Here is a 12,415-nt window from a genome sequence, read left to right as displayed (position 1 = left end):
AATGCCTGAAGCAAATTCAAAATCTCGAGAAATGTATTCAATCAGATTACAAAGATCTTTGTAAGGTTTAAAGCAATCTGGGCACATGTGGTATAATCGCCTTAGTGAATATTTGTTGAAAGAAGGTTACATAAATGATGTTATTTGTCCATATATTTTTATAAAGAAAATGGCATTAGAATTTGTTATACTTGCTGTTTATGTTGATAACATAAATCTTGTTGGAACTCCAGAAGAGCTCTAAAAGGCAATTGAATATCTTAAGAAAGAATTTGAGATAAAAGATTCTGGAAAGACAAAAATTTATCTTGGTCTGCAAATTGAACATTTAGCAGACGGAATCTTTATACATCATCTGCCAATACAGAAAGGGTCTTAAAACGCTTTTACATGGACAAAGCGCACCCATTGAGTACGCCAATGGTTGTTCGATCACTTGAAATGAATAAGGACCCGTTCTGACCTCCAAAAGAGGATGAGGAACTCCTTGGTCTTGAAACACCCTATCTCAGTGCAATTGGTGCACTTATGTATCTTGCTAATGCTACAATGCATGATATAGCATTTTCTGTCAATTTACTAGCAAGATATAGCTCTTCTCCTACACAGAGACATTGGAATGAGATTAAGCATATTTTGCGATATTTAAAGGGAACTCTTGATACGGGTTTGCTTTATGCTAATAAAGGTAGTGCAAATATTGTTGGTTATGCAGATGCATGTTATTTATCTGATCCCCATAAAGCTCCATCTCAAATCGGGTACGTGTTTACATGTGGAGGTACTATCATATCATGGCGTTCCACAAAGCAATCTATTGTTGCTACTTCTTTAAATCATGATGAGATAATAACTATTCATGAAGCAAGTAGGGAATGCGTATAGTTGAGATCGGTGATTCATTTTATTCAAGAAAAATGTGGTTTGGAATGTGATAAAAGATCCACAATTTTATATGAAGACAATGCTGCATGCATACCCCAATTAAAGGGAGGATTTATAAAATGTGATAGAACGAAGCACATTTCACAAAAATTATTTTACACACATGATCTTCAGAAAAAATGGTGACATTGATGTACAACAAATCCGTTCAAGTGACAATCTGGCAGATTTATTTACTAAAACTTTGCCAACTTCAACTCTTGAGAAGATGGTATACAAGATTGGAATGCAGAGACTAAAATATTTGAAATAAGATTTTTATCAGGGGGAGTAAAATACACGCTATACTCTTTTTCCATTACTAAGGTTTTTTTTCACAGGATTTTCCTTATAAGGTTTTTAATGAGACAACTAGTTATGCGTATTACTAAATATATGTACTCTTTTTCCTTCACTAGGATTTTTTTCCCACGAGATTTTTCCTAGTAAGGTTTTAATGAGGCACATTATATTTTAATGAACATCCAAGGGGGAGTGTTATGAATATATTATATTATGGATGCTCATTTAGTACTCTGTTGTAAATAAGCTTTCTGAAAAAGCTTATCCATATGAGACTCCACCGTAAATATATTTATCTATTTAGTACTCTATTGGAAATAAGCCTCCTGAAGAAGTTTATCCTTTCAGTACTCCGTTATCCGTTATGGATAAATATTATCCCCGGTAGAAGATTATTTATATCTGGTACAATGAGCTTATCCTTTCGGTACTCCATTATGGATAAATATTACCCCGGTAGAAGATTATCTATATCTGATACAATAGCAGCTTACAAGCAGCTTAAACAAACAGCTTGAAGTAGCAGCTTACATAACAACTTGCAGTAGCAACTTACAAACAGCTTACACAGCAGCTTGCAGTAGCAACTTACACAACAACTTCCTTTCTTATATAAATAAAGAAGATTTCAGTTCATTATGTACATCAGTTTCAAGTTGATTAATATATCAGTTTCTCTTTATACTTATCTTTACTTTACTGTATTTATTTTATAACAAATTTATCAATTTTTGTGTGCTTTCTCTAGCACAACCTCTTTGGCCCTTTACGAGTCATAACAGAAGCCTTTCCGTAGAATCGCTTTTTGTCTGCTCTTCCCTAAATATCCCAAAGAGAACTTCTCTAATTTCTTGTCTGTAAAGTTTGAGTAATTTCTTTTCTCTTACAATAGACAATATATTCGCATTTGTCATTATTAAACTATTCACTGTACCTAATTACTAGTACCAGTAATTTGTTTCAATAGTTGTATTTGTTTGTTGGTTATTTATGCTTGCTCACCTCTCACTTTCTTCACGCCAATCATCCCTTCCACCTAAAGAGTTTTCTTTCGTGAGAATTACTTCCTTCAGCTGCTCCTCTCGCTCTCTATCTTTCTCGCATTGCTTTATTGTGACATACTCCCCTTTCTTTTCTCTTCGTACTTTGTTTCTTTGACTAATGTAAACAGCGTACATTACTTGTCCCTTCATTATTGAACTGTGTTCGTGGAAAGGTCTGCTCTTTATAATGTAAGAGTGAAAAAGCTGCTTTCTTTGCTAAATTGATGCTCATTTTCTTTCAATTGTCCCGAATCATTCCCTTTCCACTTTTTCTCGTTATGGGTCCTCGCTAATTCTCGTATTCTTTGATTTTTCTTGTTTCCTTGTTATGCCCATTTGGTTGAACTTGTTCTAAAACACTCAGAATCAATTGTTAAGAAATGGGTTCTCGCTAAATCCTTGGTTTTTTGGTTACTGGTACGTTACTCTTTTGCTCAGATATACTAGTACCTTTACAGTCAAAAAAGTTCTGACTATGTAACTGTAATTAGGCCATGGTCGGATTTTGTTCTTTTAATTAGTAAATGACGAGAAAGAGTATGTATATTTAATTTGTGATAAGAGTATTTAGACTATGGATATAAATTTTGTTAGTAAGAAATCTCAGAAGATGGAGAATTTCTGTTTCTTTCGTTAGTCTTGATTCTGTATGAGTTATGACTTCAACCTGTTAGTCTAATTTGCTTTTGGTCCTATTTAATTCAAGTTGGTGAAATCTTTTGGCAAGTTAAGCCTCATACTTACCTGAAATACATTATTGATTGCTAACTGATTCTTTTGTACTTCTAATCCCAAGACATTCTTTGTAAATATGTAAACATCATTAATTAGCATCCTATTCCATGTGCCTCATTGAAGGTCAAGTATACAGTTAACATATACATATGAATCAACACATTTTTCCTTTTTTCCCCTAAATAATCTAGTCATGATCAAGTAAGTGTTGTTTTCTGCCCAAAAGATTATGCTTATTTTCACTATGCTAATCTAGTTTAAGTGGTATTGGCCTCTCGAGTCCCTTTGGTTCTGTTCTAGTTTCTCTTCTTTAAGTTGTCCGTAGAAAGGGAAACAGAACAAAGCTTTTCCCTTCATTAGCCAACATTTTGAGTGGTAATGGAAGAAACCTTTGTTCCGTTCCGTGGAATTAAGAATGATCTCAAAGGAAGACTGTTATGCTACAAGCAAGACTGGACTGGTGGTCTCCGTGCAGGTATCAGGTTCGTTAATTTTACTTAAGCTGAAGTGAAACTGAACAGTAAATGATTTTGTATATTGGCTGGGCCTAGACTTCTTTTGAGGAGATTTGAGTATTATTCTTATTATCTTCGGCTTTCTGTCTGTTTAAAAGCAACACTGTAATGAGCAACTTTAATTGACTTGATTGCATTTTAATTTTCAATGATGTGCATGAATTGTCTTATATGTTAAGGATCCTGGCTCCAACGACCTACATCTTTTTCGCATCAGCAATTCCTGTTATTTCTTTTGGTGAGCAACTAGAAAGAAGCACCGGTAAGACAGATTTTGACAATTTCAGTCGATCCTTACCCGATGGTGTATTCACCGAACTGCTGTATCTGTCTTATATTATTGCTAGATGGAAGTATAACTGCAGTGCAGACTCTTGCTTCAACTGCAATTTGTGGTGTGATCCATTCCATTTTCGGTGGACAGCCACTCCTTATACTAGGAGTAGCTGAGCCAACTGTACTTATGTACACTTTTATGTTCAACTTTGCAAAAGATCGAAAGGACTTGGGTCCGAAGCTGTTTCTAGCCTGGACAGCATGGTAACTTCTTGCCGCTCTTGAATCACTATCTACCAGTGCCGTCAAGCTTTCTGACTTGGTTATGTGCAGGGTGTGTGTTTGGACCGCTTTTCTGCTCATCTTGCTGGCAATTTTGGGTGCATGCTCTATAATAAACAGATTTACACGTCTTGCTGGTGAATTATTTGGTCTACTAATTGCTATGCTCTTTATGCAACAGGCTATTAAGGTAAGGAAGTCTTGATCCTAGTCTCTCAATTTTCTAAGCAGTCAGCCCAAATTAATTTTGGATGTCTTCCAGCAGTGCACCTTGCATTTTCTTTCTTGAATTCTTTTAAGAGATCAGCAATACTATGAGAAAAGCAGAATTCAGTTATGCTTTCATTGAAGCTTTATCATTTGATAGCAATTTCCTCAAGAATTTACAGTTGTGTGACTTTTCATGTACTAGTTTTGGTATATTGCAATTTTGATGACCAATTCCTTTTCCCCTGATCGTTGCAAATTGCGATCTATTTCTTCAGTTTCACTGTTGGCTGGTCTATTCCAGAAACAGTGCTTTCACAAATTCCTACTAATGCATAGATTTATGGTCTAATTCTTAAAATAGTATTGTTGTTTTTTTAATTTTTCAGTACTAATGCATGCAAACACAGGGACTAGTAGAGGAGTTTGGCATACCAGAAAGAGAAAACCCTCATCAGGTTGCGTTCCTACCTTCTTGGCGCTTTGCAAATGTGATGTTTGCATTAGTTCTATCCTTCGGCCTTCTGTTCACTGCATTGAGGAGCCGTAAAGCTAGATCCTGGCGCTATGGGACAGGTATACAATTTTCAGTTTAAGTACATGAACATGAAAGACAACATAAAAGAAAACAATTATAGCTTTCACCCACTTTATTCTTAAACTTAATATATGTGCACAAAGTTGAATTTGTTGTGTTTATCAATTTAGTAATGATCGATTGCTTTGAAAACTAGAAAGGCAAATTGTTGCCTTGTGTGAAATTGCTGACACTTCATTTTTGTTAAGGCTGGCTTCGAGGATTTATTGCTGACTATGGTGTCCCACTAATGGTGCTTGTTTGGACGGGTGTTTCGTATATACCAGCCAATGATGTTCCACAAGGGATTCCACGGCGCCTTTTCAGCCCCAATCCATGGTCGCCCGGTGCTTACTTGAATTGGACAGTTATAAAGGTGCTTCTTCTTCTTCTTCCACGGCGCCTTTTCGTATATACCAGCCAATGATGTTCTTCTTAGTGTTATCAATCCAAGGATCAGACATGCTTCTTTTCTATTTATTCTTGATAGCTCATACTCAAGTGGTGCTTTTCACAGGAAATGTTGCATGTTCCTCCACTGTATATTTTTGGAGCTTTTATTCCAGCCACAATGATTGCTGTTCTGTACTACTTTGATCACAGTGTTGCATCTCAACTTGCGCAACAAAAAGAGTTCAATCTAAAGAAACCTTCCTCGTATCATTATGATCTCCTTCTTTTGGGCTTCTTGGTATGCTGGTGGCTCTGGCCTTTTCTTTTAGTCATCAATTTGGGTTTTCAAAAGTGTTTTTAGCTATAACTGATTAGTTGATCACTTTGGTGCTTGTATATTCGCTAGGTCATACTATGTGGTCTTATTGGGATTCCTCCTTCCAATGGAGTCATTCCACAATCTCCCATGCATACGAAAAGCTTAGCCACATTGAAACATCAGGTACCAAAATTCTTTCTTAATATACAATTCTAGTCCATTGGGATTACTGAACTTGAAGAGAGTCATATGTACACTGCCAATTTTTTGTTGAATAGTACACAAGTGTTGAGCAGAAGGAACTCCGGAAGTAGGAATCATCTACACAAGACCTCACTATGGACCAAGAAAGAATATAACTTCATAAATATTTGTTGTCTCATGCTTTCTGTTCCCCCCCCCCCCCCCCAACCACCACACACACACACACAACCATGCTCACGAAATAATGTTGCTGTTTCAAGTCTAATCGACAATTTAGGATGCTTGATTGGTCTTTCAGAGATTATATCTAATTCTTCTTATTAATATTTCAATATTGTTTTCTCTCTATGGAAACAGCTTTTACGGAATAAACTTGTATCAACAGCAAGAAAAAGCATGAGTAAAAATGCAAATCTTGGCCAATTGTACAGGAGCATGCAGGAGGCTTACAATGAGATGCAGACTCCCCTTGTCTATCAAACTCCATCGGGACTGGTAAATTGTTGATGTAATTGCTGAATGAGGATATCGAAGTAATTAACATGCTTAACTTAGTAATACTTCCGTCAAACAGGGGCTCAAAGAGCTAAAGGAGTCAACAATTCAGCAGTCATCGAGTATGGGCTACATTAGTGCACCAGTTGATGAGACAGTCTTTGATGTCAATAAGGATGTTGATGATCTTTTACCAGTAGAAGTCAAAGAACAACGCCTAAGCAATCTCCTTCAGGCATTAATGGTTGGTGCTTGCGTTGCTGCTATGCCTATCTTGAAAAAGATTCCTACTTCAGTTCTCTGGGGATACTTTGCTTTCATGGCAATTGAGAGCTTGCCAGGAAATCAGTTTTGGGAGAGGATATTACTGCTTTTAACTGCACCAAGCCGAAGATACAAGTGAGTGTCTCTGCCCAATAGTCAATATGCATATTAGTGCATCGGGTCCATAGTTCATCCCCGACATTTCTTCCCCACTATCCTTTTTTTATCTAGTGTCCATCTCGCTAGCAAGATACAGGGATGCATGAATTATTCCCATTGCATATCCTTCCAGAAGAGGACTCTGGATTTTGCACTGCCAAAGAAGACACGACTTCTTAGTTCTGGGTTTTAGTTCTTTAGAAACTCACATAATCTAATAATTTTTCTAGCTTGCTTTGAAAATCCACTTACCTCTCTCTGTATTTGTAACTTATTCAGGGTCTTGGAAGACAGTCATGCGACATTTTTGGAGATAGTGCCTTTCAAGACAATTGCCGGTTTCACCTTGTTTCAGACAGTTCATTTGCTCCTGTGTTTCGGCATAACATGGATACCAGTAGCAGGTGTCCTTTTCCCAATGTTGATCATGCTTCTTGTCCCTGTTCGCCAGTATCTGCTGCCCAAGTTTTTCAAAGGAGCACATCTACAAGATCTGGATGCTGCAGAATATGAAGAAGCCTCAGCTGTAACTTACAATATGTCCTTTGAAGTAAGTTAGCACAAACATTATATATCGTTTAGTTCTTTTTCTATGATAAAGACAATCAATTTCACATTTTAAAAAAGATTAGATTCTTTATGGTTTCTCCAGGGTGAAGGCAGTTATTATGAGGTTATATATGGATCAGAATTTAACATTTGCACTGGAAAACTTTCTGATGAATATTGCAGTTATTTCCAGTGCAAGTAGCTTAAATCAAGACACATAAGTTTTCTTGAAACATTTTCTTAATTTTGTGATTTATACTTTTGCAGGATCGAGGTGTTCAGGCAAGACCAACCCGCATTGATAGCGGTGAAATTCTTGACGAAATGGTCACAAGAAGCCGTGGGGAAATCCGACATTCGTGCAGCCCAAAAGTAACTAGTTCAACCCCAACTCCTCTTCAAGAGATAAAGCCTGTGCATAGCCCACAGTTAATGCAAAGGGCTTACAGTCCAAGATCAAATGAGGTAAGAGCAGAAAGGAGCCCTGCACTGAGTGGAAAGGGACTCGAAATAAAGCAAACTCCAAGCCCTGGGCCATCTAACCTTGGTAAAAGCAGTCAAGGTTCATCTTCTACCCAGTATCAAATGCAAGTTAATGAGTTTATTTAGTATACATCAGTTCTCGAGAGGACTTTCTGGAGTCGTTCATTTGTGTTTGAGAGGTTATCAAATGTTTGTGCTTTACTATAACCTTATTTTAGGAATCTCTATATGTGTTTTACTGGTTGCAACGATGTATAGGAGAGTACTGTTTTATTGGTCTTACTCTTATAAGCAATTATAATCTATGGGCAGAAGACAAACCATTATACATGAGAAAAGAAAGAGAAAACTGTGCGAAAATTTGCGTTTCTTTGTTGTATTATCAAGAGTTTTATGGAAAAAAGGAAGAACTTCTGAACGTCTGCCCCATTTACGTATTTGTTGTACTATCAACTAGCTTTTAGCAGTAAACTGTGAGCTAAACTCAATGTATTTCATCTGCTCCACATAAGTCTCCTACTGAAGCTGATGTCCCTTGGGAGTTTGATGTAGAAGAGTCAATTGTGAGTTAAAGTTATAGCACAAACAAAAGGAAAGGTCCAACTTTCCGTTGCTTGTCGCATGATCAGTAGTAAAGCTTTATCTAGTCACCTTGTCATTGGTTGCTACTAGTGCTTCTTTTGCAGAAGATTGACTTTAGATTTCTGTTCAAACTTGCTGGTTCTTGTTCTTTTTCTCTTGCATTTTCGTGTTATAACCTAAATTATTTCTCAATGGCATTATACACAATATGACAAGAGTTAGCTTGCTTTAACACCACAAGGGATAACAAATAAGCAAGCATTGGTTGTTTTGATTCCAGATTGATATCGTACTATTTCTTTGTTTATTGCAGTATGATAATTGACAGGATTCATATGAGACTTATAATAGATATTATTCATGTTTAAGATGTTTCTAAGCACAGAATTGAAAATTAAAGTAGAGTTATTTTGTTAAAAAAGGCTTAGTTGATTCGAGTGAGATTTGAGGAACATATTGCCAATCCTAATACTTTATTTTCTTACCCTTTTTCTTCATAAAACTTTGAGGCACTGAACAAGTCCTATTCTTGATAAATAAGGATGTGATAAATTCAATTAAATGCTTCTGGTTCGTACATAGGCGACGCCCACTTGATCTTGCTGAATTCTAATACAGATGCTCTATTTGTCTAAAAATGAACCAGAAACGTAAAGGAAGACTCACAGTATGTGATTTTAATATAGGAAAATATTTATCAAATAGAAAAAAGGTAATTTAACTGCTCAATACGCATAAGCACGAGTGAAGCTTGACAGAAAAATTGCAGTTAATTTCACCGTATATTTCATTTTCTAGGACACTCTTACTATTTTGAACTTCTTAAAAAATATTAGTATATATCAAATATAAAAATAATGCAAAAAGAATAACAATAGTTATAAATAAACTAATTTTGTTATGCTCAGAATTTAGTTAGTACGCTTAATATACATGCAAACTAAACTAAAATTTCAACTTAGCAAAGAACCTATGATAATTAAGTCTTCTTTCCTCCTTTGACGACTAAGTCTATCAGACACGTGTAGATTGAAGTTTGATGAAATCGTCAGGTTCAATGAAATGAATCTATTTAGACATCTTTGAAGTTTCGCTAAACATATTGTATTTTTCTGGTATATGAAAGTTCTATGCTCCACAATGGTATGGAGTAAATTTTACGGGCGGTCAACAACATTTATGCTCATTTATTATTCTTTTTTATTATATGACAATTATTTTACTTTGCTCCACTTATCACAAAATTAACTTTGATCGATTTTTATAAAAGTCTTATGTTTGATAGTAAGTTCAAAATGGGACCTTAAATATATTCCTTAGTAGTTTTTATCCCATAAGGCGGTAAAAAATGAGTACTTTTGGTTTCATCGAGTATTTAACAAACTATAATTGTTATTTGAATGAAAACTCAAAAAGAAAGGGATCTAATATGAAATCACACTTATAAGTGTATTTTGTGCAATTTCGGGTATTTTTGGCTTACTAGTTTTAGAGTACGCGCGTTGTGCGTGTACTTCATATAAGTGAGTATACACTTTTAACAATTACAAAAATATTATTTATCTATGTAATTAAGTTATAAAATAAAATTAAAAAAGAAAGCACAAGCTCTTGAAAATGATGATTATTGATGATATATAGCCCAACTTAATAAAGAAAAAAATAGGTACATCACATAAAATTATTCTAATATCTTATCGTAATTTTGGTATATGAGTTGTGCATTTGCTTTAGTTGTTCAACATAACACAATAATATACTAACTCGTACTCAAATATATCATGTAACAATATTATATTCTTCATGGCCTTAAAAAATAAATTCTTTTTGCTCAAGTATGTAATATGAATTTCATCTTATTCTTACTGAAAATCAAACTGAAAAATAAAAATAAAAAAGGACTCCATATTATTAGGTTTAACTATCATATGAACAACTTAATTGGATGGGTATTATTTAAGCCCAATTACATGTGTTTCTAGAAAAATATAAAATGATTATAAAAAAAATTAAGGTAAAAAAATAATATTTATTATTATTATTATTATTATTATTATTATTATTATTATTATTATTATTATTATTATTATTATTATTATTATTATTATTATCTTGACCAACATGAAGGTATCGTTATTAATATAATTCTCAAAAGGTATAAAATCTATTAACACTTCATGTAAGTTTTAATGTGCATTCAGATAAATCATTAATATAGTGTTTGCAATATTTATTTTTATCTACATATATATTTTTTATTTTTTGAATTATAAAAGCGAATTATAGTTAACTATTTAAAAGCTATTCATTGATAATATTTAGTGACGGTACTTGAATTCAACTGATTGGATATTATCTCATTCACGAGTAATACTGCTAAAATATAGTCTCTTTTATTATTTGGATGGCTTTAACATGAGAATCTTACTATTAATATTGATATTTGTCACGGATTTCATAGTTATATCAATAATTAAAGGTAATCATAAAAGACAACAAAAACCTAAAACCAAGGATTTTTTTTTTAAATTTCAAAACTAAATTCAAAATAAAATACATATCTAGCCGTGTGGATCTTTTGATTTGAAATTTTAAATAATAAACCTACTCTTTGTGTCTCAATTGAGTTCCACGTCCATCAAAGAAAAAGGATATAATTTATTATCTCAATATGAAAAGTATGGTAATTTAAATGAGGAAATAATTTACGGTAAATTTTTTATTAATTTTTAAGTCCTAAATATTAATAGTTCTTATATATTTTAAATAAGAAAAGATTTCTAATAAAATTAAATGACTATTCCTAAATATTAGAAAAATAATTGAATGATTATTTTTAAATTTTAGGAAGTTAATACAAATAACTATTTTTAAAGGGTAAAAAAGGCGAACGATATTTCTCTTAGGGCCTTCGTGCTTTTAATATAGTACTAGTCTCTATGTACGTGCCTTGCACGTAAACCATAGGCGCGTGTAATAGTTAACATAAAATATGTGAATATACTTTTTTTCTCGTATATATTTTAGTTTTTGACAAACGTTTTTTAGCCTCTAAGTAAAGTAAATGATAAATCCGGCAAACTATTTTGTATAAATGCCATTAAAATATGTATGTGGGTTACAAGCTTTCAACAGCCATAAATTGGAACCTTTTATTAAATAAGCTTTGTATTCTCAAACATATGAAAGTACAATCACATAATAAAAACTTAACATTATAAAATCAAGAAAAAAATATATACTTCTTAATACAATCTAATGAATATATCAGGTAAAAGGAGTCTATTACTTTTAACAATATAGAGGAACAAAAGAAGAGAGTGGCTGCGTCTACTACCGGGGAACAACGACATCTAGCTAAGTCTTCTTTTCTCTTTCTGAGAGAGGTTGGTTAGGATAAATATCATTATGTGTACCAACTTAAGGTTTTTCATTTTGTTTGAACACCAATACTGGTAAGAGCTGAATTTTTAATGTGATTAGAATAAATATAGATTCATATATATATATATATATATATATATATAATTATTTTCTAGAAAATTAAATTTTTTAAATTTACAAGTAGATTACTACACATATTGTGAAACAACAAAAAAGCACGAGGAAAATTAGTTTGAGATAAAGGAAGTACTTGTGTCAGGGAGAAGTCTAGCTTGTTGATAACTATAAAATTTAAGGAACTTGATTCTTCCATTTAATAGACTGATGCTATTAACATTAAGCTCCCTCAATGAGATTTTGTTGCCACCCAAAAGGTTGTTTGTTTGCACGAGACAAAAGAGAGATAAGCAGGAAAAAGTAGTCTTCTCGGCATATATATATGCTATCAAACATTCTACTAACTCCCAAGTGATGCCCATCAAAATTACTGCTGTCACACCAAAGGATAGGTTTCTCGGCATCGAAGCCCATTAACGAAGCCCTGCAGACATGTCAAAGAGCCAATTCTATCATAACGTGAGGCGTCCAACACCATTGTTAGGCAAGCCAACACTGATAAATTTAGTGATTTCCACTTTTAATATGTTTGCAAAGAAATAATTTTCCTCACTTATAAAAGATTTAGAAATTTACCGCCGTAAAGTAATTAAACAAAAACAAC

General features: G+C 33.7%; 1 protein-coding gene across 2 annotated transcripts; it reads left to right on the top strand.

Annotated features, from left to right (window-relative positions):
* The first annotated feature begins 2,224 nt into the window (after nucleotides 1–2,224).
* On the top strand, nucleotides 2,225–8,146 carry LOC104096249 (probable boron transporter 2). 2 transcript variants are annotated; one of them, XM_070197494.1, is made up of 12 exons: nucleotides 2,225–3,487; nucleotides 3,700–3,782; nucleotides 3,868–4,060; nucleotides 4,130–4,268; nucleotides 4,696–4,861; nucleotides 5,072–5,238; nucleotides 5,380–5,553; nucleotides 5,662–5,757; nucleotides 6,136–6,273; nucleotides 6,353–6,672; nucleotides 6,976–7,246; nucleotides 7,513–8,146. In XM_070197494.1, the coding sequence occupies exons 1-12, from the start codon at nucleotides 3,384–3,386 to the stop codon at nucleotides 7,852–7,854; spliced, it is 2,193 nt and encodes a 730-aa protein (XP_070053595.1). In that variant the 5' UTR covers nucleotides 2,225–3,383; the 3' UTR covers nucleotides 7,855–8,146. The 2 variants fall into 2 exon arrangements, with proteins under 2 accessions (XP_070053595.1, XP_009600894.1); XM_009602599.4 differs by having other exon boundaries at nucleotides 2,225–2,687; nucleotides 3,700–4,060.
* The last annotated feature ends 4,269 nt before the right edge of the window (nucleotides 8,147–12,415 follow it).

The sequence above is a fragment of the Nicotiana tomentosiformis genome, chromosome 3 (assembly GCF_000390325.3).
Source record: "Nicotiana tomentosiformis chromosome 3, ASM39032v3, whole genome shotgun sequence".
In the NCBI taxonomy this organism is placed as follows: domain Eukaryota; kingdom Viridiplantae; phylum Streptophyta; class Magnoliopsida; order Solanales; family Solanaceae; genus Nicotiana; species Nicotiana tomentosiformis.
Note: the sequence above shows the minus strand (reverse complement) of the source record. Positions and strands in the feature narration are given on the sequence as shown.

What these genes read in the sequence shown, in the direction of transcription:
- LOC104096249 (XM_070197494.1), top strand. Translation starts at nt 3,384, where the DNA reads ATGGAAGAAACCTTTGTTCCGTTCCGTGGAATTAAGAATGATCTCAAA. An exon ending in TTATGCAACAGGCTATTAAG is followed by an intron (nt 4,269 to 4,695) that starts GTAAGGAAGTCT and finishes ATGCAAACACAG; the next exon opens with GGACTAGTAGAGGAGTTTGG. An exon ending in TAGCCACATTGAAACATCAG is followed by an intron (nt 5,758 to 6,135) that starts GTACCAAAATTC and finishes CTATGGAAACAG; the next exon opens with CTTTTACGGAATAAACTTGT.